The following is a 23,195-nucleotide window of genomic DNA, read 5'->3' on the forward strand; positions in this document are numbered from 1 at the left end:
AAACATCACACTGTTTCACACAGGAAAACACTGATTATTCATTATCAAGAATGACCAATACCGTTCTCATAGCTAATGAATCAGTAACCAGTTGACTAGGCAAATTTACCCAGTGTGCAAGGGAAGTCAGAGCAAGCCTCAAGGGAAAACAAGAATTTTGAAAAGTCTTGTTTTCAGTCAGTATACCAGAACTAAGAGCACACATTCACTCTGTGTGAACCCACAGTGTTTTTTAAGAAGACCTGCTCTAGATTTTGTAGTGAAGCCAAAAGATACTCTGCTAATGTCATACTCGTTTCTGCACTGTGATGGACAGGCTCGGTATGTATTATATTTCTTTTGTTCCTTTATTACCATATGTGGAACAAAGTTTTCTGTTCCAAATATTTGAAAAATTCTATAATACCATAAATGATTTCTTACTGTTTTTGTAATACTTTATAGTTTGATGTAACACTGGTTGAGAATAAAGGGGAAAAAAAACGTTCAGTGGGAAACTGTATATATCTCAAAACAATATAACTATATATTTATGTGAGACAAAAGATCTGCTCAATGTTGCCTTTATTTCATACGGTGTCGCACGTCCTGATTTTGCCGAGTTATACACATTTCTGGGTCAACATATTTAAATTTTCCGAAAATTTTGTCTTATCCAGTAATCCCTAAAATCAGAGGGAAATTGTATAGATGAATGACACTGATGTAGTAGCACCAAACCCTGGTTGTAAGCCTAAACTTGACAAAAACTGTAAACTTGTCCCTCAAATCTGATTGGTATGTTGTTCCAGTATCAACAAAGATGTTGATCCATGTTGCACTTGGTGAAATCAGGTTCTGTGTAGTGTCAACAGGAAAATGGGGGTGAGAGAAGGAGAACATGACCCAGATCAGACTCAAGCCTGGGTATCATTGATCCTCGCACATCCTCAGCATGTGCACAGTCCACTGCACCACAACTCTAGCTTATTTTATTATTGTATTGTAGTTCTTATTGTTTTCTAATATTATTTTGCTGTATCATTGCTTTTGTGTCAGATCTTAAAATGAGATAAGATACAAAGTGTTGAGTTGATTTGAGGTTAATGAGTGAACTGATGTAAACAGAACAGGACAGTTAGTAACAGGAAGTTGGTGCACCACATGAAGTTCTCGAACAGTGATGTGTCAGATCCACCTGTCTACTTTCACACAGCTCTAAAAACCTGGAAGTGGCCTGGTGTGAGCTGACATAGCAGTCTGTAATGTTGCATGGCTGAGCTATGAAAAAGAAAGTTCCTTCTTTGCACACTTTTGCTTTAACAGACCTCCATTCAGCAGCTCCATCCACTTACACCCTCCAGCAGGGTCCCAGCATTGCTCTTACAAATAAGTATAGACATTTTTTACGTTCATTTTCCTTCTCAAAGGCCAAAATCACACTGCACATGCAGACCAATGCCGGAAGTCACCAGATTACGGCACGTCACTTTTTTAGACATTCTAAGTCCGATTCAGCGAAAACAAGCTCAAACAGACTCCGACAGGGATAACACACTAATCCGTCAAAACATAACCAAGTGTCTGATGCCTTTTGTCAGCGCAGTGTGAATGGGCCTTCTTGTATTTCTTTTGGCTTATTCAAATACATAATGCTGTTTGTTCTTTAGTATCTCTGCTGCTGTTATTAAGGTGTTCAAGGGAGAGGAACTACAGCCAAATGAGCTGTACTCCTTGAGTCAAAATACCAGGTATAAACACTTGATGAAGTCACATTTAAAAATGCGTAATAACTACATTAAGCAGTTGTTTGCTTTCATCCATGCAGGTGGCTTCTAAGGGCGGACATGGGCTTCTTTATCAAAGAGTATTTCCAGGTGTCAGTTCCCAAAACCATGCTGGGTTTTTTTGTTGTTGTTTTTTCTGGTTAAAAATAAAATAAATGGATTACTGGTAGAAGAAAAACATTCTGATATTGCTTCACTTGATTGATTGCAGAATCAGATTTTGACCAAAGGTCTATCAATAGTTTTGGATGAGATACAAAAGCATGAAGGTGAGACTCTAGCATGAGTGGATCTACTGTGTGTGCATGAGTGTTTATCATGAAACAGACCTTTAACGTGATGCTTTTTTTCCCCCTAGGAGAGTCTGGAGAGAGACAGCTTTTTGTTTTGGCCCAGGTGTGGGACAGATTTTTCTCTGAGATTCTGCCTACTTTACAGGCTATTTTATATCCTCTGCAGGTAAATCTGTTTGTGAGCTTGGCCTTCCCTGTCTAGAAAATAGGTTCCAACACTTAGGCGAGGTCGGAACTGGAAACATCAAATGTGTCCGGTTGCACATATCAGTCACAGATTAACCTGAAATGAGTTTCACCTTTTAAACTTTAAATCCAGATTCATGAGAAGCTGTGAGGGTATTATATACAATACCGTTCAAAAGTTTGGGGGCTGTAAGATTTTGTTTAAATGTTTTTGAAAGAAAACACATGAATTTTGTGTCTGTGTGTGTAATTTAGACACATGTGCAAGTGATTTACTCGCAATGAAGAGGGTCTGTAGTATAGTGTGCTGTAATGAACATGCAAGGTGTTGTTATCCAAGGTCGTCACTGTCTTTGATTGACCATCAGTTATTTTGACATATTTATTTTGAGCACAGTTAGATCACCGAGGCAGACCAGTAATATGGCCTTTTTATACATGCCGATACATGTCTTAGTTGTGCATTTGTGAAGTTAGAAATGGAAAGTGTTTTACAGTCCTCCATCTCGTGGGCTGACGACGACTACTGGATGTTATGGGACAAAGTGATTGACTGGGGAGATTCCACACCTGATGAAATTTGGGAGAAGGATGTTGACTTGGGATGATGGATGATTATTTGTATTTTTTTTGGAATGTTGTTATGCTGCTGCTATGAATGTGTGTCCTGTGTGGGCATTCACAGATCAGCCAGATCATCTTCTCTGCACCTGAAGACCTGCTGATCCCCAATATTGTACTGTTAGAATAAAGAATTTAGAATGTAAAAAGAAAACAATAACTGTCACAGCCAGAAGCAAAGAAACGGCAGATGTTAAAGTAGATGTTAAAGTATTACATCTGCTTTAAAGAAGGATTCTAAATAGTGTTTAGGCAAACTTCCTGTTTAGTTATATTGTGGTATATTTAGATTTTGCATGAAATGTATTCAGTGTCTTTCTCTTTGTATGCAGGGGCAGGAGTTGACAGTGAGACAGATGACTCTCCTCGGCTTTAGGGATCTGGTCCTAATGAAGCTTTCTCTGGGTGACCTGCTGTGCAAGAATCGGTCTCTCATCCCAGCATCCATCACACAGATGCTCCTTGTGCTACAGGTGAATGTTAACTGCAAACCCATGCTGAAAAGCCATCTGTATAACCATCTCTAGTATTCCTGTCTGTTCTTATGTATGTGTAGGGAATTCAGGAATCAAGAGGCCCTTCAAAGGAATATTGCCAGCTTGAAAGTCTGGTGGCGCTAGTGGTCACACCCTATCTACGGAACTGCAGGCACACAAGTAGGAAAACCAACATTGATTCATTGTAGTTTAATCTGTTTTGTTGCCATCTCAAAATGCTTTCACATTAGAGTGCTGCAGGGATGTTGTATTTTTGTTGGCCAAAGCCCAGAAACGAGTTAGCATTTTAGCACTTCTAGTTCTATCGCCCCGAAGTCAAAGTTTTTTTTTAATGGGATGTTGGTTAAAAGCCTGAAATAAGGTCTGTTGTGAACACAAGCTCAAGATATTTGCATGCCTAATTGTACAATATACAACACACCCTATTATATATAGTGATAGTATAGTAGGGTATAGTAATACCCTGTTCATGATTTTTAAAGCTTTTACATATTGGCAGTTGCTAAATGGGACTGCAGATGTTGTCTGGGACATTTAACAGCATCACACTGAACAGGTAAACTCATTTACTCCAGTAATCACACTCTTGCAAACTATTCTAACTCGCACTTTCAGAATTTTATTTTTTATTTTTATAAAGACTGAAAGAACAAAGAGTTGCCAGAAGCTTGGTGGTGGAGATGTTGAAGTCAAGCAACCGTGGTGTAGCTTGTTTAAAGCCTAAAATTAGCTTTTTATTCCTGCCGATTGTATTTAGACTTCAAAATTCATAAAAGTTGTGTAGTTCATAAAACATTTGTGAAAAGAAATGTGTAACTATCAAACTTTTGTTTAACACAGAACAGTTTTTTGTGATAATTCAAAAGCCTATGGAAAAATCCTATTGGGTTTTTGTCGAGGGAACCAATGTGATGCTAACTTCCGGGTGTGGGCTACAAAAACACTACATCACCGCAGCACTCTATTATGCCATTTCCTCAACTACAAAAATAACAAAGTATTAGTTCACCACCACATTAAAAATATTTTTGTACTCACTCCTCATGTTCAAAACCCACGTCTGTTCCAAACAACAAATGCAAGACATTTCAAGTCTTCTGTAACAGTTAGTCATATAGCTTTGTGTGATGAACAGACACAAATTGATGTTGTTAATTCATGGATAATCATCCCCTAGTGGGCTGTTAACCATTGTGACTGGATCATTGAGTCAGCCAGTTAAACTCGAGAACTGGATTAGTCTGATCTGTGAGTAAATCATTCAGACTTTGGCTGCATCTGAAATCGCATACTTCCTTAGTATATAGGCTAGTAGGCAACAGAACAGTACGTGAAAAGAGTAGTAGACTATGTCAGAATTTACAATATTCATAAAATGGTCGGCGAAAAATACTCGGATGACTTACTACAACGAGATTCTTAAGTGCGCATTCAATGGACACGTTTGCTGAGTCACAATTCAGAGGCTGCTTCCTCCTAAGGCCAATTCGCTCCGTGCACAATATGGCGACTATTGACGTTCGTACTTGAGTGTGTGGGCCAGTACTTCCGGTGAAAACTTCCGGTTATCTGACAGCGAGAGCGGGAGACAACAGCGTCAGCGACCGAGTTCCATTACCAGAGAGATAATTTTTCACAATGAGTGTTTTTAAGATTCCAGAGAGGCGACTTGACTTTCAGAGGGTGACAGCCTCAGCACTTCATTGTTGTGTGCCGTTATGTAGGCTACCGTTTCGTCACGTTAGAACATTTATACTGGTCAACATTTGGGTACCAAAATACGGGAGAGTTAGGGTTAGGAGGGGTTGGAGGGGTTTCAGTTCAACCACATGCGGCTTCATGTCATCTATACATTACACACCCCATCGCCAAATCATAGAAAAATTCAGTTAAGACAGTTGTATTCATCTTAACAATACACAACAAATCAATATAGGCCTACAGAAAAACAGATTTCTAAAATAAGGTATAGGCCACAAATCTGTGAGTAGGCTACAGTTTTCAAAACTGAACAGGTGATGTTGTGTAATATTCAGTTACTGTAAGAAACTGTTCCAGCGGGTGGACTTTACAGGTAATGAATATTATCACCTGTGTAGGCCTATACTCCATTAACTGGAACAGGTTTTCACAGGAACTGAATATTACATCCAAATATTGTTATGTAATCAATCAGCATATTGTTGTGTAACTTCACCTATTGGAACAGTATTTCACAATTTTTCACAGGAACTGAATACAACTATTGCGAAATAACGATTTACAAAACAACGATTGCGAAAGCGTGCACGGATTATGAATTTGTTCACTGTTACCGTTGTACGTAGTTTTTTTTTCTTTTTTTCTGTATAGTTCTATTTTGTTAATAAATTTTGCATTCTATTTTGGCTTTCTCGGGTGTCCCTATTTTTGTTGTGTCCCTTTTGAGCCACGGGGCGAAACGGGTACGGATTGAAAAACCAAAGCAACTGTAGGCTACGGTTTACAAATCTGAGCACAGCTGAGACTTTTTCTCTGGTAGCCTACTTTTGGCGTAGGATATTTATTTCCGTCAAGGTCAGGCTGCGATGTCAAATGCATTCCCAGGAATGAGTGATGCGCTTTCCGCTTTTAAAGTTTTATAAAATAAGTAGCCTAATGGCGCTTTTCCACTACACAGTACCAGCTCGACTCGGCTCTGTTTGGTTTTCCACTGTGTAAAAGTTGTACCTGTACCTGCTTCCAGGTACTTTTTTTCGTACCACCTCCGGCGAGGTCTAAGCGAGCTGATACTAAAATGTGACGTGAAAACACGGCAGACTGCTGATTGGTCAGAGAGAATCGTCACTATTCACTGCGTCATCATTGCACGCGCCAGACGGAGTATCCTGAATAAAAAACAGCAAAAACAAAAACATCCAAAAACAGCATACACTCGATTTCCTCCATTGTCCTGTGTGTGTGGGTAGCGGGTGTGTCTCGCGCGTCTCGCGTAAAAGATTAAAGCCCAATTTATACTTCTGCGTCGAACGTCCTAGCAGACCAATCACAGCGCTTGCGTCCGCGTAGAGTTGACGTGTTGTTACATTTTTGGAGAGGTGCACGTCAGGGTACGCCGAAGGGTACGCGCGTTACACACAGCCTACGGCGTAGCTACGGCGTGAGTTCGACGCAGAAGTATAAATTGGGCTTTAAGTCACGGCAGTTTCCTGCGGCGTCGCTATGGCGACCAGGTACTATTGTGGAGGTACTATCTGCAATGGAAAACGGAGCGAAAAGCGAGCCGAGTCGAGCTGGTACTGGTAATGGAAAAGCGCCATATTATGATATGGCTTGAATGGTTTAAAAGCATTAGCAAGAATAAAAGCGCATCATATAATGTAACGCCATGCAGCCAAAGGATGACAGAAAAAACGGATGCTGCGTTAAATATTTACTTAACACACGGAGTCTTTTCCCATTTCTACCAGTAACGCTTATTCAACTTCCCGCGTCTTCTAACGTTACCTGCGCAGATAACGACGGCACAACTTAGGTTGCCAGGTTGAGCTCACAAATGGGTTGAAATTTGTATGATGTGTTGATTGCGCGAGTAGGATGAGATCTGGCAACTGGACAACCTTGGAATAATATATTGATGTGATTATTCATATATAACGACGTTTGGGCCATACAAATTGTTGACAAAACAGTTGTTTCAGTCAGTAGCGATACCTCAAAAATGGCGCCGCGGTGACGTCACACACAACAAAACCACGTGTCTGACAAAGACCGATTGGGTTTCCGCTTACTCAAATATATAATGACACAGATTTAAATAATAATAATAATACACTTTAAAGCGGTTCAAATGTTGATTTATATCTTACTAAGATGCGATCATACATAGTTTATAGTCTTTATAGAAATGGACCATGGTTAGCTCTTATTTTTATATTTTCAGTTTTTTTTATTTAATTTTAGTAATGTTATATGCTTTTGTGATTTTATTTCTAATTAGCTTTATTTTTTATTTCAGTTTTAAACATTTTTAGTACTTTAACAACTTTATTTAAATTGTTGCTATGGCAACATTTCTGAAATCTTTTTTTTTTTTTTGTAAAGATTATCAATCTTCTCACAAAACTATCGCATGACTTCTGAAGTCCATGTTTTACTCATTTTGCATTCACTTTCATTATGTGTTAAAGAGTGTCCCATGGTATTTTTTTTATTACGTTTTGTGTTCCATGTAATGAAGTCTTACAGGTTTGGGATCATGGGATATGAAGATGAGTAAATAAATAAGATGATTTTAATTCTGGGTGAACTATCCCTTTAAAGCAAACAGACCTTACCTTTGGCTACAAATCTGTGACTTTCTCACATTCCTCTAGGCTGCACTGAAGTTGAACAAAGCACTACAAGAGCACACCCGAGTCATCCTGAGATAAGGATAACTCATTACATCTCTGAAGGCTCTTTGCTGTCCCCTGTATTAGAACAGGAAGGGGAGGTGTACCTAGAGCGAGTGGGAAACCTACGCCGCCACAGTGTGACAAATGCTCATTCTGACATTCAGCTGCTCACTGTTACTAGCAGAATGTATTCTGGGATGGACGACAGCTGTGAGACCATAGATTGACTAAAAGAACACATCTCTGAAATCTGCCACGTTATGAAAGCATCTGTGGGAACTAAAAATGCACAGGAAAGACAGAAAACAGGACATTAACAATAATTTATAAAGACACATTTGAGCACTGAATATTTTGTTGAAAAAAAGAACATATTATGAAAAAGGATTTTTGTCAGATTTCCAGTGTCAATACAATTATTAGATTAACTTGCATACATTAGTCCATCTGATTAAAGAAAATATACTTATTTTGTCAATGATGTTCAATGAAGCAAGTAGAACATTCAAACATGTAAGCAATATTGGACACAAATTAAGTAAAGTAACTGGTGCCATCTGCATTAAAGGTGCGGTCACATTTACTGTTGTTTCGCAAACTTTCCAGTTATTTCAATACAAATCCACGCAATTGAAAATTTCGCACGAGACCAGAATAATCCCCAGGCCGCTCAAATTCATCACGTGGATTTGCGGCCTTGACCATCAACTTGTGCTTAATCCATTGCTACACTATTGACAAGACCATTTTTGTCAAAACTTCAGTAACGTGATCGCACCTTAAAGGAGTAGTTCACTTTAAAATGAAAATTACCCACCCTCAAGGGGTGGGTAATAATGAATTTACTCACCCTCAAGCCATCCTAGGTGTATATGACTTTCTTCTTTCAGACGAATACAATCGGAGTTATATTAATAAACACCTTGACGCTTCCAAGCTTTATAATGGCAGTGGATTGCAACCATCAGATTGAATCACAAAAAAGTGCACCCATTATTTAAGAACTCCACACGGCTCTGGCGGGTTAATAAAGGTCTTCTGAAGCAAAGCGATGAGTTTGTGTAAGAAAAATATTCATATTTAAAACTTTATAAAGTAAAATAACTAGCTTCCGGCTATCCACTGCCATTATAAAGCTTGGAAGCGTCAGGGTGTTTATTAATATAACTTCGATTGTATTCGTCTGAAAGAAGAAAGTCATATACACCTAGGATGGCTTGAGGGTGAGTAAATCATGGGGTAATTTTCATTTTAAAGTGAACTACTCCAAGTATATGCACATTTTGAAGTTGTTAAATGAAGTTGATGCACCAGATTCAGTAGAGCCACAGTAAACAGTGCTGCTCTGTACTATTGGTGCTTTGAATCGTCAGATCTTGTCAAATCAATGATAAATGTATTTTATGAAAAAATGAGCAAAAACATTTTATTTCAACTCAAATCACTTACTGTTGCGTTGGTCGGTAAGGCAGCAAAAATTAGCAGTTGAATGTAGTTTTGTGAAATTAATTTGTGAAAACTAACACTTAGCATAAGCAGCACCATTACACAATGTTTTACACCCTTTAGCTTGGTTGACAGGACATTCAGTGAAATTGCTAATCATAGAGAAGTTTGTCGATTGATTGCACTGCACTATAATGTTTTGCGAAACATTTGCATGTAAAACATTTTTCACCACAGACAGGCATTGCGAGTTATGCAACCATCATTACTTAGCCTGGTAATAAAAGTCTAAAAAAAAAGGTTTAGCTGGCATTTTCCTCGTTTCAGCAGAGTGTCTATGAGAACTTGAGAATGCAGGAGCGATGTAGGAACTCAAAGTGAAGGTTCTGGGCCCCGGGGTTGGACCCCCTCCCTCCTGAGGCTAGCATCGAATCGAGGTGTGACCTCGCAGCGCACCAACAGCACGTCCTCTTTCACAAACCCACGCTGCCGCAACGCCTGTAGGTGCAGGAAAGTAACATAGCCGAAACCCTTGGGGTTGCGTTGCACGGTGGGCCTCTGGAACGCCTGTAGGTCTGGCTTGGTCTCCATCACTTCCACATGGTGCTGCCCCTCGACCTGGTCCAACACTGCCAGTCGGATCGTACCCTGGAAGGGCCAGGAGAGCTGGCTGTCAAACTCACCCTGCATAGTGTGCACGAAAAGCGAGATGTAGTTGGAACAGCGAGGGGCGCTGGGGGTTTGCAGATGCAGTCGGAGACAGAGTTTGTACCCCGGCCGGCCCGTGTAAAAAGGTGGGCTGTGGAGAACTATGGGCTGACCAGCCTCCTGGTTGCGCAGGTGGTTTGAGAAGTTCTCCAAGCGCCACACGTAGATGCCTTGGTACTGCTGGGCTTCCAGCTCTCGGGTGGCCTCTTCCAGTGAGCTCAGCTTTCGGCGTAGTTCGGTGACCTGGTTTTTCTGCGTTTCATTGTGGATGCACAGCTCCCGGATCTGTTGGTCTTGACGCACCAGCCGACCCTCCAGCTCCAAGACAGTCTCCCGCAGGTTTATCAGCTCCTGTTTACACTGGCAAGAATCTGAAGAGGCCCGGGAAGAGGCACCACGTTCGTCTGACGAAGAGTGGGCGGAAACCGACGGCATTAGGCAGCCATTGAGAGTTTGGCTACGCAGAAACTCAGCCATGTAGCGCATGTGCATCTGTGTAAATTCCTGCATGTGCTGGGCAAGTTCATTTCTCGGCATCTGCAACACATTTCCAAAGAATTAAAAAGGTTTTTAAAGTTTGACGTCGGAAAGATTTTTTTAAAGAAATCTCTTCTGCTCAACAAGGCTGCAATTATTTACAGAAAATACAGTACAAAAAAGTAACATGAAATATTATTACAATCTAAAATAACTGATTTCCATTTTAATATAAAAGCAATGCTGAATTTTCAGCAGACATTACTCTTCATAAAGAATTATAATATGTTGATCTGGTGCTCAAGAAACATTTATTATGATTTGTGCTGCTTAATATTTTTGTGGAAAGTAAACTGATATACATTTTTTCAGGCATCTTTGATAAACAGACCAGTGAGCTCAGCTCAGTATCTATTTGAAATACAACAGGAATCTCATTGCCCACCTTTTCACGACAACCAAAAGTGCTGAAAGTACAGGCTACAGGAGCTTTCAGACAGTCTGTGTCACAGTGCAATGCCAACTGAAAACAATAAGAACAGATTCATTCAGCTTTACAGTTCCATTATGTATAATTTCAGGTATCAAACAGAGTCAATTACTGTTGTGCCTCAGGTAAAGTGCATATTAGTGATAAATCCTCTGACACACCTGATCCCGAATAAGCTCCATTTCGCAATATTCACACACTGTATTGGCGAAAGGACAAATCTGTTCATGAATCTACACAAAAGGAAAAAAAGTTTTGTTACACAGTGTTGTTATTGTTAACTTAAATTAATAAAACTAAAACTGGCATAACAATTAATTACAGCTAAATATACATTTTAAAAAACAAAAACTATTAAATGTCAAAAAGCACATAAGATTACTAAAACTAAAATTAAAATGAACTGAAAAATACACAAATAAAAGCTAATTCAAAGTATTAATACTTCAATAGTAAATAAATAATACTAACACAACAGATGTTAGATGAGAAAAAAAAAATTATTAATAGAATACCAACATTTTTTATAATCCCTGCTTATGGATCTAAAACAATTTTACGCCAGTCTAAAAATATCCAGTATGTGAAGAGGAATTAAAGGTTTTCACCTGTTTGTTAGCATACACAAAACTCCCAGCGCAGGCAGGGCAGGTCATGAGCCGCTTTAAGCACTGCTGGCTCTTGTGTTCATCCAGATGGCTCTTACGAACAGACTCCAGACACTGAGGGCATGGCGCTGTGGCAAACTTGCACTGAGACAAGTGTCTCTGAGGGAGAAAGAATGTAACAATTAAACAAGTTGCCACCATGACGAACGTTCATGACTGCTCACTAATGAGTTTGAAATGGAAAGGTCTTTCTCGAGTCGTCGATGCATAACACATCCATGAACTTTTTTAATAAATAACAATATTTTAAGTCAGAATGTTAGATTCTGTAACAGATTTTTTTTCTTGTATTTTTTTTTAAACCATATTTAAGACCCTGGGGCCAGATTCCTGAATTATTCTTAAGAAAGAAGTCAAATGGGACCTTTTATGCAAAATGTAATTGTATTGTTTTTAAACATAATTATGTGTCCCCAGTGTGTTTACACAACCACCCTATTTTGGTATTAAAAAAAAATATCCATTCATCCAGTGTTATTTTCCCCTTAAATCTGAAATAGTAACTTAAAATGAGCCTTTCAGGAATGTGCTCCAATGCAATGTCACATTGGAACAGGCCCCGCCCATTAGCTCATCCCCTGAGTGAGCTGTACACAGTCCGCCATGTTTATCTCCTCGCCAGAGCATTTAACAGCAGCATTCAAGTAAGAAATGTATTCTTACTAAAGCTATTAAAGTTATTCAATCAAGAGCAGTGAGTGATTTTCTGTTTTTCTTTTGTTGTTTTATTCATATTAACAGTATACAGCAGTAGGTAGTGTATATTACGCTGCTGTCACTTTAATACACAGATCTAATAAACACATGCAATTTTTACGTTCTCTGACATAACCGACTGTGTTTGTGAACTTTGTGTGTTTTTAACATAAACTTGTGTGTATTTGACAGTTAAAGCGCAATAAGATGTGAAAGAGAACTTAGTTTAATACTCACGGATGTGTGCACTCAGGAAACCATATAAGAAATTTAGACTAATATGGCTTTAAAACGCATGCAGATATTAAACTTTTATGACGTTGAAGAACTGCAATGACATGTGAGCATGTTCGCGATAGAGATTATAATCAAAACCAAACAAATATTTTAGTTTTTGGCAGAGTATCCGAGGCACGAGCTGTAAAGGTTCCGCCCTCTCCTGGAAAGCAGGACGGGGAGCAGCAGCTCATTTGCATTTAAAGATACATGCACGAAAACAGCATGTTTTTCCTTCCACTAAAAAATTTACAACATGTTATAATACATGATTTGTGGGGTATTTTGAGCTGAAATTTCACAGATAAATTCTGGGGACACCTGAGACTTATATTACATCTTGTAAAAAGGGGCATAATCAGTCCCACTGTGGTGAAAATATTTTTTTTATGTTGTTTATATGTCTTTGTGGTGTTTTTAATATGCTTTAAGACAAACCATGTACAAATTCATAAGTCAACACCATTGCTGAGTATTTTCTCCTTAAAACTGCTGTGAAAAGACGCAGTTTGAAATCGCCGGTATTTTTTACGTCACAAACTACCTGGTAACCAATCCCGTCAATGTGCCGGTAAGCATATCATTAACTATGACTACTCTGAAGCAGGGGAGTCTCAAGAGAAGCAAGGTTATCCTGGTATATTTTTCTGTTGATATGAAAAATCGGGTACATTTAGCAATATAGACGGTGAATTATGTATATGATCTATATAACGCTGTTATGATGAACTATATGCCTTTCTCCACTGACATTCTAAGTTGTTCAAAGCATTTCTAAGGAAGATTTTTAGAAGGCAACTGTCTGACTCGGAGATGGTGAACAGGAACATGGTTTATGTAACATTAACAGCACATTATTAGCTGTTTGATAACATGGTCGAGCAAAAGGCTAATCTTATTAATTACTGTGTCCGACATTGTAGAGAGCGATACATAAAACACATTACCATTCTGATACTTCGACGAGTTGACCGAGTGGATCTCTGAGATGGTGTGATTGAGAGGAGATGGCTAATTTGCATTTAAATGATCTGCGTATACTAAGAGTTTTAAGTGATAAAAATATTAACTACAGGGGGACTTTAAATTTAATAGATATATTGTCCTAACCAACCCCTAACCCTAAACACAACCGTTGGTAACCCTCTTGATATATTTAACCTAATTTCAGTATATGAGCCCCTATATTTAGTTTTCTTGAAAAGACTATTTTCAGTGTTTGTGTGAGACCTCAATTCATTAGCCATAGCGCAAGCGTGGCGCTTTCCGTCTGATGTGTGACCCACTTACAGTGCTACAAACTAGTGTGTTTATTAGTACGTTAATAAATTTAAGTTTAAATTCAAGTTTAAAATGGCTGCTCCTGCTCTTATGTTCAGGGTTTCTGCAGGTATCTTCAGATTAAATTTAATGCTTTTTAATAGCATTTTTTTTATTTCTAATGCCATAAATGACCCATGACTAAGCACAGATATATACAAGTCCATGTTTGTTAAATAAAAAAATTACTCGATTAATCAAAACAATTTCTGTGATTAACCGTGATTAATGAATCGCAATTAAAAACACTTACATTTTTGCAGGTTTATATTTAGTTTAAATATTTCTATAATGTATTCATTTCACAGTTAATCTCCAAATTAATGTAGAACAAACATAAAGACAGTATATTTCAAATACTTGTTTAATGGCATCTTGTTATGAATGAAGGTCAGTATCACTGATACTAGCCAGGTTATTGATGTCTGGATAAAAATATTGATGTTTGAAAGATTAAAATTGAATGCTTTTTTAATGCCATTTAAGGCCTTAATTTTCGCAAAATCCATTAATGCTTTTTAATGCCCCGCGGAAACCCTGTATGTTATAAATAAAGTGGAAAGATAATTAAAAAAAGAATAAGTTCCATTGGTCGTCTTAGCATCTGTTTGTTAGACGTTGGAATCAGGTCTCTGTTCGAGTAGAATTGGCTAGGTGGCGCTGTCACAAAACACTAGGGTCCTAGAAATGCAGTTAAACTACATCCTCTGGTACTGCAGGAGTACAGTATTGGTCAAACCAGGAGATTTACCTCCAGTTGGCGCAACTCCATTTTATCACTGCATCCTACATTAGGACATCTGATGGTGAGCGAGAGGATCTCTCGTTTGGCAAAGTTATCAGGGAAGAGCTGTTCCTCGAGCAGCACCTCATTGTCAACTGGACATTTTTGGCCCGTGTCCCTGCCAGGCAGAAGAAAGTATTTTTAATACTGTAAAGCCAGGCATATGGTCAGAAAAATCTTTTGTTTTAAATAAATGGAGCAGTTTATAAAATCTTTAGACAAAAAAAAGGTTTGCGTATTTGTTTTTTGTTGAGTATCATATTTGATACATCAGGCTTTATGGCTCATATAGTATATGGGAGAATATGGAGCTCAAATCTGAGGAGGAATAAATACCTCAATTTTACACAGAGGCACAAAATGAGCAAAAATACATTGCTTAGGGATATTTCACCCAAAAATTTAAATTCTGTCATTAATTACTCACCCTCATGTCATACCAAACCCATAAGTATGCATGTTCACTGATCAATGTATATGTGAATAAAAGCAGCCTGTTCATCATATTAAGTGATCGTTTCTCTTCAGAACATTTTGACTAATCCACTCAATTCATATGGATTAGTTTTACAATCTTTATGAACTTTTTGAAGCATCAAAGTGGTAGGTGTGTAGCTGTCTATGGAGGGACAGAAAGCTCTCTCAGATTCCATTAAAAAAAAAAATCTTCATTTGTGTTATGGGTTTGGTATGAAGTCTTATCAAGTCTTATGGGTTTGGAACGATGTGAGGGTGAGTAATTAATGACATAATTTTCATTTTTGGGTAAATTATCCCTTTAAATAAGTTGCTTCAGTCAAGTAGGTGTTCATCTTGAAATACTACTAACAATATAAAAATAGTTTTGTTTTCTTCATACAAATCATTAAAGGATTCACAGCAAAAAAGACACGTGAACCTAAAAAAGTATAAACTATCAATCATCAAAATAATGTAGTAGATTGTGTGCAACAGGTTTTGCAGCAAAGTTTTGGTCCGTTGATAATTTAGAGGCCGTAGCAATTTGCCTATCAAATATGATACAGTAGGCTTCACACGGTCAATTTTGAAAGTGACAAATACACTGACCTGATGGACTTCCTGATGCACGAGTTGCAGAATCGATGTCCACATGGTGTCTGTACTGCTGAGCGGAGACCCATTAGACAGATGGGGCACTCATACTTGCTCTCTAGTGGAGGGTCAAACTCTACATCATAGCCTTGCTGGTCTGGGGGGATACTAGAAGAGACGCTGATGGTGGAGGGGTTCTCTGTCGGGCTCAGATATGAATCTCTCTCTTTCTCCATGGCTAACGCACAACTGGAGTATTCGCCCTCACAGCAGCCATCATCGAGGCTGGACTTCTCCATGTCGTTGCAAGCCATCTGTAATCACATCAAGAGAGTGTTATATGTTGATGTGTGAAAATAATAGATAATCGTCCATTCAACACATATAACTGCAAAACACAAATCTGGCCCCCAAAATACATGGTGCTTTTCAAATGATCTGGATGTTACACTGAAATTGACCTCTAGGTTTTCAAAACATCGACATATGCATGCTTTCTTAATTGCACAGAGGATGTGGTCACAGAACAGATATTAGGTGGATTTCCGCTATACTAATGCATAGAGGGAAGGCATGGGATGAGAAACTACAGGCCTAACTGATGTATTCATCTTTAAACTACTGTTTCCTCACGAGCATGCTGGGCGGGGCTGATTTGTGGGAGAAACTTTTCTCTCTTAACAAGTGGAAAGGTACTTTTTTAGTCCAAAATACCCACATTGCACATCGTAAAAGTAAAATGCATATCTGTTAAAGGTTAAACTTATCATCCATCTAAATATTGAACTAAATTCAAAGTCAATACGAGTAAAAAGGCGAAATCAGCTAACCAGTCACAACCGACGGTTAACGTTATATTATCAGCAACTTTCCTGCCGTCGCCTGTGAAACACACATTCTAACCTGACATTATAGTTGTTATAATACCACAAACTTCTTGGTATAACATATGATTCGATTGTAGATGACAATCTTTCGTAATAGTTTTAATTTACATACCCTGGCTCGGTCCGGCCTCGCTGTCTACTACAGCTTCCTGTATTGACTCCAAACATTCAGCGCATAAGCGAAACGTCACTGGCCCAAAACTCCCCTCGTGACTCTGATCCCAGACCTGCGCTCCTAACCGTATCCTCGCGAGAATAACCGCGATGTCAACGTCTCTGTTGGCCTCAGATCGGCGCTCACTAGCTCATCCGATCCGAGAAGGCGAGTTTTGTGACGGGATTTTACTGCTGTACTAAACTGAATATTGAAATCCACGAGATGGCGCGGTTACCTCTGATTCTAAAGCAGAGAAGTTATTCACCAAGGTGACAGCAGTGTCAGTTAATAACTTGCTTGAGATCATTACATCACTCTGCTATTTTGGTCAATTGTAAAAAAAGAAAAAATAATTAAAAAAAAGTAAAATTATTTGTGTGTAGGCTATAACTTACATGCTAACTCATCATGATGCTATCCAAGAGTTGATTTGGCTCCACATGATAACTTGGTAACTGACCAACCACATGGCATTTTCTTAATCAGGTTAACCTCAAATTTGAATAGGCTATAGCCTATACATGAAGTAAAATTATAAAAAAATTAAAACCCTAACGATATACCCAACATAGGCTGTGTCCAAAAGGATGCAGCCTCTTTATTGGGACAAAGCTATAGTTTACAGTCAATCATTATAGGCCTATTCTCATTGACAATCGGTTATTGCAGATAAAATACTGAGGTAAAAAAAGAGAGGACACTTACAATAATGTGTTTAAAATGTCCATCACATAAAAATTATGTTTTGATAAACCATTTGTTAGTTGCAAGGGTTGTTTGGTTAGTATAGGCTATTTATTTGACAGAACACAATAGCCTGTATTAAATAGGAGAGCTGAAATTATCCACTGGTCATTCTAATGTAAAAAATAAATATAAAAACTAATAAATCAAGACAAAAACAAAGAAATTATTAAGCTATTCAAAAGTAAATTATGAAAGGTTGAGTGACAGTAAAATATGGAGCAGTTAAAAAGGCAATGTAGCACTTGAGTTGCTACATCAATGGTCACATTCATATGTACTTATATTCTTGTTTTCTATGTATTTACAGGACATTGTGGCAAATCTGTGATCAAAATCATGTTGCAGTTTTCCCAAATTGCACTTACCCACTCAAAACAAAACTGGAAGTCTGTTAAAAGAAAAGGTCTGTGTAAACATTTGCACAGATTTCTGTTTGAGCAAGAAGGCGTGCTCTGCATCCTGAGGCTGGTCAAAAAGGAGCCTTGTTATATGCAGGTTGTTGACCTTGCTGTTTATAAAATGTGCTTTTCATAAGTGACATAGAAGCTCAGTGTGACCAAACTTTGACATACTATGTGGGCTGTGATCAGGCTACAAACAGACTGGCAAAAAATTACTTACAAGCCAATGCTCAGTCCTTAGAAAAAAAAAAGAAAAGAAAAAAAAAAAAAAACCTGTGCTGACATCAGTTGTGAGGTATATCCAGAATAGTGACAATCCTAAATTGTGTAATTTTTATATGGTCATACTAAAATGTCAGAGCAATCAAATACACTATATATATATATATATATATATATATATATATATATATAAATGAACAAATAGTTTTTCATTGCTAGAAAGCCAGAACAAACAGACCCTTTGACACAGTGAACCACCAAATCCTCAGGTCCACCTTTAAATTGTGCGTCACAGAAACTGCACGTCTCTGATTTGAGTCCTACCTCACTGGCAGGAGTGACTACATTTCATGCCTGGGTGTTTCTTCAGCAACGAGCACTTTTGACGAGCACATTTTGTCAACTTCATTACCAATAGAATCGCCATTGGCTTGTAAAAATGTTGGTTTACTCATCAGACTTTAGATGCATATGTATGTGTGCGTGTGTGTGTATGTATGTATATATTATATATATATATATATATATATATATATATATATATAAAGTTTGAGATCAGAGCAATTGTTTTCTATTTGGATATATTTTAAAATGTAGCCTAATTTATTCCTGTGATACAAAGCTGGATTTTTTAGCATCATTACTCCAGTCTTCAGTTTCACATGATCCTTCAGAAATCATTCTGATTTGCTGCTCAAGAAACATTTCTTATTATTATCAATGTTGAAAACAGTTGTATGCAATTTTTTTCAGGCTTCTTTGATTTTTTTTTTTTTTTTTTTAAAGAACAGCATTTATCTGAAATGGAAAGCTTTTGTAACATACATTACACTACCATTTAAAAGTCAGTAAGATTTTTTTATTTAGAAAGAAATTAATATTCGGCAAGGATTAAATTGATCAAAAGTTACAGTAAAGACATTTATATAATGTAAAATGTTCTATTTCAAATAAAATGCTGTTCTTTAGAACTTTATATTTATTTAAGGGGTCATATGGTGCTATTTTGGTTTATTGTGTGTACTAGAATAAGTTAACATGCTTTAATGTTCAAAAACTGTTAGTGTATTCCAAACAGAGGTGTATGTCTGTCTGAAATTGGTTCTGGTTCCAATAAAGCCCCTCCTTCTGAAAAGCCCAGCATGCTGGAATTGGCCAGCTGGCCCAGTGCGTTGTCAGACACAACAATTCTGATGTAGGTATACCACACTTTTTTTTTTGTTCATACACCTAAACACCACGCATCCGACAAACAAGCAACAAGCAGCCAATAAAAAGTTCAGATCTTATAATTTTAACCTGGGCTTAACATACAGAGAGAAGGATTGTGTGTTCAAATGCTATACAGTTTGGTGGATTTCATCACTTTAGCCCCTCACATGCTTTGACAAAAGCATCTCTGTTGGAGAGGGCTCAGGAACGCACCTATACATGTGTTCTTTATTTAGTCAAACCAGAAGTGATGAAGTTGCTCTGCTGATTGAGTGACTAGAACAATAGATGCCATTATAAAAGTTCTCTGTCCTCCTCATTTGGATAACCATGACTAAGTACCTTTGTATGCTGATAGTGGTCTAAGATGCATGTATTTATATATAATCTTGATGGTGTTTTCAGCAACTGACTGGCACTTAATTGTCTATAAGTCTATATATGCTATGACTATGGTCTCCTTGCACAGTCATATTTGCTTTAGATTTACAGCTGTGTCACATTCCTTCTTTTTTTTGATCAGTTATTGATTTACCTTTACTTCAAGGGATGTTCATTGACTTAGACATCTTCCTGTATCAATTCATTGTGCTTTTCAATATATTGCTTAGTGTGTTCTTTTTTCTGTGTTTATTCTTCCACAGTAATGACTCATCAGGAATTTCCAAACAGAGGTTTATTTTTTACTTCTCATCAGTTAAATTAAAAACATGATCTCATGGTGAACCATTTAGGCTATGTGAATTCTGGTCACTTCCGATTGTGATTCAGTGCTCTGAATCATCATATCATGAAAAAGGGGTACTCATAATCATGTAAAAGGGATGAATGTGTATACACCAAATGTCTTGTCTGTCTCTTTTCCTTCAGAACCCATTTTTATTTGAAGGAACAGACGCATTAAAACGCAAGGAATGTCCTCAAGTTATAATCAAAACAAATATCACTTTAGCAACGGTGAACTAAATCCAACACTGGTTTTTAACCTTAAAAGGGGTTTGCATTTTTTAAAATGTTTCCCTTTTTTCCTGATTCCAAAGGCAGACATTGTGCAGAGGCATTAGATGATACATGTTGTCGACAGCTTCACAGTCAAAAACAAGTGTGCACTGTATTATGAGTAAGCATTAGAAGTGGTAAACTTCAAATGCACTTTGACCAGTTTTCTACTTCCCTATACATAAAATCCATTGCATACCATTTGATTTAATAAACAGACAGTAGCTTGTGAGATGTGTTCAAACATATAGGTATGTGAAACATGCTAACCGCAATGATCTGAGCTGTAGAGGCTTTAATCAGCTGTTTATCTACAAGAATAATGTCAGGTCTGTTCCTGTGGATAAGGAAATACTGTTCTATGTCTCCCCTTAAACGTTCACACACTTAAGCAAACACATGCTTGCATAGGAACTGCGTCTGCTCCAAATTCCTTGGGACACGTGGATGGGGTGAATTCATGCAAAGACTATTTCAATTTGTGAAAATCTGTCCTTTAAAAGGTAAGGTGGGTAGTAGGTAGTGCAAGACATGGATTCTGTTTGCATTATGATAGGGGAAAATCTTATGGGAAATAATTTAACTATTTTACATTTGAACGATTCCTTTTTGTTTTATTTCATGATTGATAATTATTAATTGTGGATTTTATGGATTGCATTTACTTTTTTCCCCCTGTAAATAACACAATCACTACAAAATTCAAATGTTTACACAATCATCAGGATTTATTCAGGCCTATTTGATGCAATTGAACAAGCTAAGCAGATGCTTTGCATCTTCTAAAGTATGTACATTTTTGCATGGAATATTTCAATGAGTCAGTGGCATAACATTATATCTGTGTGTGATGCACAAAACAGAGACAATTAACAGAGTAAATGAGGGGCACAGCAGCTTTAAGTGAGGTGTGTAAATGGACACTATTGAGAGAGAGCTGGCGTCCTTCTCCTCAGCTCACGGTGCTCTAGAAACCTATGGCGCACAATGCACTGTTCAGTTCCAGCAGGAAAATAAATATGTTCTGCGCTGTCCAAAAATACCATGTGAAGGCGCTCCCTGTGAAAGAAAGCCCATTTCCCGACAGCAGGGAGTCACTGAGTGCAAAACATTTTGAACCAGATTATGTTAAATTTAGCAGTAGCAAAAACTTTACAAAACTAATCCAGACATTCAGCTATCAATCAACTGTGGTATGCAAGTCAGTGAGACGTATAATTGCACAATTGGCGGGGAAAAAAAACATAGAAAATTCAAAGGTCCACAATGTCTTTAGAGGTAAGGCAATACTTTACCTCTCCTCATTCTTCTCGGTACGTAGTAGGGCAAACAGTCCAGTGCCACCACACAGAATGGCAGAAAGCACCTGGAGTGACAGACTGCCCAGAGGAATTCTGTTTCCTCACACAGACTTGCGAAGAAGCTTTTGTGTCTCCCCTGAGACCTGAGTTTTCTCTTCCTCTATAGAAACAAGATTGTCAGTGAGGAGAACGCCTGATGTCTTTCAAGCGTTTGGCCTTTTTGGTGAAAAGAGCCCTTCAGGACAGTGAAATGTCCACAGGTCCCTGAAGGCTTCACTTGGAACTGTGCGTGTTGTCAACGTCAATCACCAAAAGTCAGCTGGATTGCTTAAAAACTGGCAAATAGGTTGTGTCTTGCAAGACTGCTTTTCTACTACCAATATCTACCGAAGAACAGTCAGTTACTATATCAGTGTGAACTGCTATGTGATAATTTCAAAATGGACAATTCAAATTTTTTTATGGAATATTGCAGTATTTAGCCAATTATTATCCATGCACATCATTTTATTTTTATGTACCCTCATAGTCTTTCATCAAAATATATTTCGGTCCCTCTTGCAACGACATCCCTTCTCTGATGATGTGTTTACCAGTGAGAAGGTGGGACAACCTGTATAGCAATTGACAACGATCCACAATCCCATCAATTCCTGATGAACAACAAGTCCTGTCCTACATTTCTTCTTGTACGAGAAGCCATTTCAATCAAATATACGTCACATTTTCTTTATGTTCTGTTATTTTTTTATTTTTTTATCTAAACGCATTGCTTTCTGAAAGTAATAAGATATATTTAACACTGGCTTTAAGGCATTGTGTCCCTTTAAAGGTGTAAAGGGACACAGGTTAACCAGAGCAGGTTAACACACCAGGACAAATTTCAAACATACCTTTGCATCTCATTTCATACACACAAACTGCAGAATAAAAGCACAGAGGACAAAGCTCTCACACAAACTCACAGTGGGAACCTCGTCTTTGAAGTCCATTCCAAGCAGTTCAGTTACAGTTTTTAAACACCATCCAAAAGAAACAGAGAGAATGTCCCTCCCATCTAAACCTAAACTGAGTTTAAACGCCGGCTCATGACTGGTTGTCTCTGTAGCTCTGCTGTGTAATCGGCAAGTTAATGATGGAGAAACGGATGGTCTGGGAGAGGGTGAGATTTAAATTAGCATGTAAGTGACAAAAACACCTTCAGGAACAAGTGAAAATCAAGCTTTTCTCCCCCCCTGAACTTTGACACAAAGTACACCACATTCTTTTTGGGTACTCTGTATTCTTATATGCCAATGTTTTGTGAGACATTGCAAGGTTCTCAAATAGGGACTCTCTTCAATGGGATACGTTGTCATGTTCCTCTGAAAGGAAAGTTTGAGAGGAACAACGGGGTGGGCCAGACTGCTGAATGAAGCCTTGTGTTTCTGCTTTCCACTCATGTTAATGTTGCAGCTCCAGAACACTAATTAATATGATGGACGATTTCGACCAAGAGGCACAATATTTGAAAACAGCATTTGGGATTTTGGGAAACTGGGAGAGTGGAGAATGTGAAACAAATAAAATCAATGATGTAGTATAAAATGTTTAGCACATGGCTATAGCTGTC

The 23,195-nt window shown here is 38.0% G+C and overlaps 2 protein-coding genes across 2 annotated transcripts; one reads left to right on the top strand and one right to left on the bottom strand.

Moving 5' to 3' along the window:
- The first annotated feature begins 89 nt into the window (after window positions 1-89).
- LOC311079254 (proline-rich protein 5-like) lies at window positions 90-8,099 on the top strand. Its single transcript, XM_084108511.1, has 8 exons — window positions 90-321; window positions 1,650-1,730; window positions 1,808-1,856; window positions 1,978-2,035; window positions 2,125-2,225; window positions 3,199-3,339; window positions 3,423-3,522; window positions 7,719-8,099. The coding sequence occupies exons 1-8, from the start codon at window positions 284-286 to the stop codon at window positions 7,964-7,966; spliced, it is 816 nt and encodes a 271-aa protein (XP_083964637.1). The 5' UTR covers window positions 90-283; the 3' UTR covers window positions 7,967-8,099.
- traf6 (TNF receptor-associated factor 6) lies at window positions 8,044-16,745 on the bottom strand. The gene is made up of 7 exons (XM_084108509.1): window positions 16,657-16,745; window positions 15,673-15,971; window positions 14,572-14,722; window positions 11,469-11,627; window positions 11,022-11,093; window positions 10,816-10,893; window positions 8,044-10,430 (listed from the first exon to the last, which is right to left on the bottom strand). Exons 2-7 carry the CDS (start codon window positions 15,969-15,971, stop codon window positions 9,558-9,560), a joined length of 1,632 nt encoding a protein of 543 aa, XP_083964635.1. The 5' UTR covers window positions 16,657-16,745; the 3' UTR covers window positions 8,044-9,557.
- Window positions 16,746-23,195: the final 6,450 nt, after the last annotated feature.

This window comes from Abramis brama, assembly GCF_963993115.1.
Source record: "Abramis brama genome assembly, chromosome: 3".
Taxonomy (NCBI): Eukaryota; Metazoa; Chordata; class Actinopteri; order Cypriniformes; family Leuciscidae; genus Abramis; species Abramis brama.

What these genes read in the sequence shown, in the direction of transcription:
- LOC311079254 (XM_084108511.1), top strand. Translation starts at nt 284, where the DNA reads ATGTCATACTCGTTTCTGCACTGTGATGGACAGGCTCG. An exon ending in CTATTTTATATCCTCTGCAG is followed by an intron (nt 2,226 to 3,198) that starts GTAAATCTGTTT and finishes CTTTGTATGCAG; the next exon opens with GGGCAGGAGTTGACAGTGAG. An exon ending in ACGGAACTGCAGGCACACAA is followed by an intron (nt 3,523 to 7,718) that starts GTAGGAAAACCA and finishes ACATTCCTCTAG; the next exon opens with GCTGCACTGAAGTTGAACAA.
- traf6 (XM_084108509.1), bottom strand. Translation starts at nt 15,971, where the DNA reads ATGGCTTGCAACGACATGGAGAAGTCCAGCCTCGATGATGGCTGCTGT. An exon ending in TTGTGTATGCTAACAAACAG is followed by an intron (nt 11,094 to 11,468) that starts GTGAAAACCTTT and finishes CCTTTTGTGTAG; the next exon opens with ATTCATGAACAGATTTGTCC. An exon ending in TGGAGCTTATTCGGGATCAG is followed by an intron (nt 10,894 to 11,021) that starts GTGTGTCAGAGG and finishes TATTGTTTTCAG; the next exon opens with TTGGCATTGCACTGTGACAC.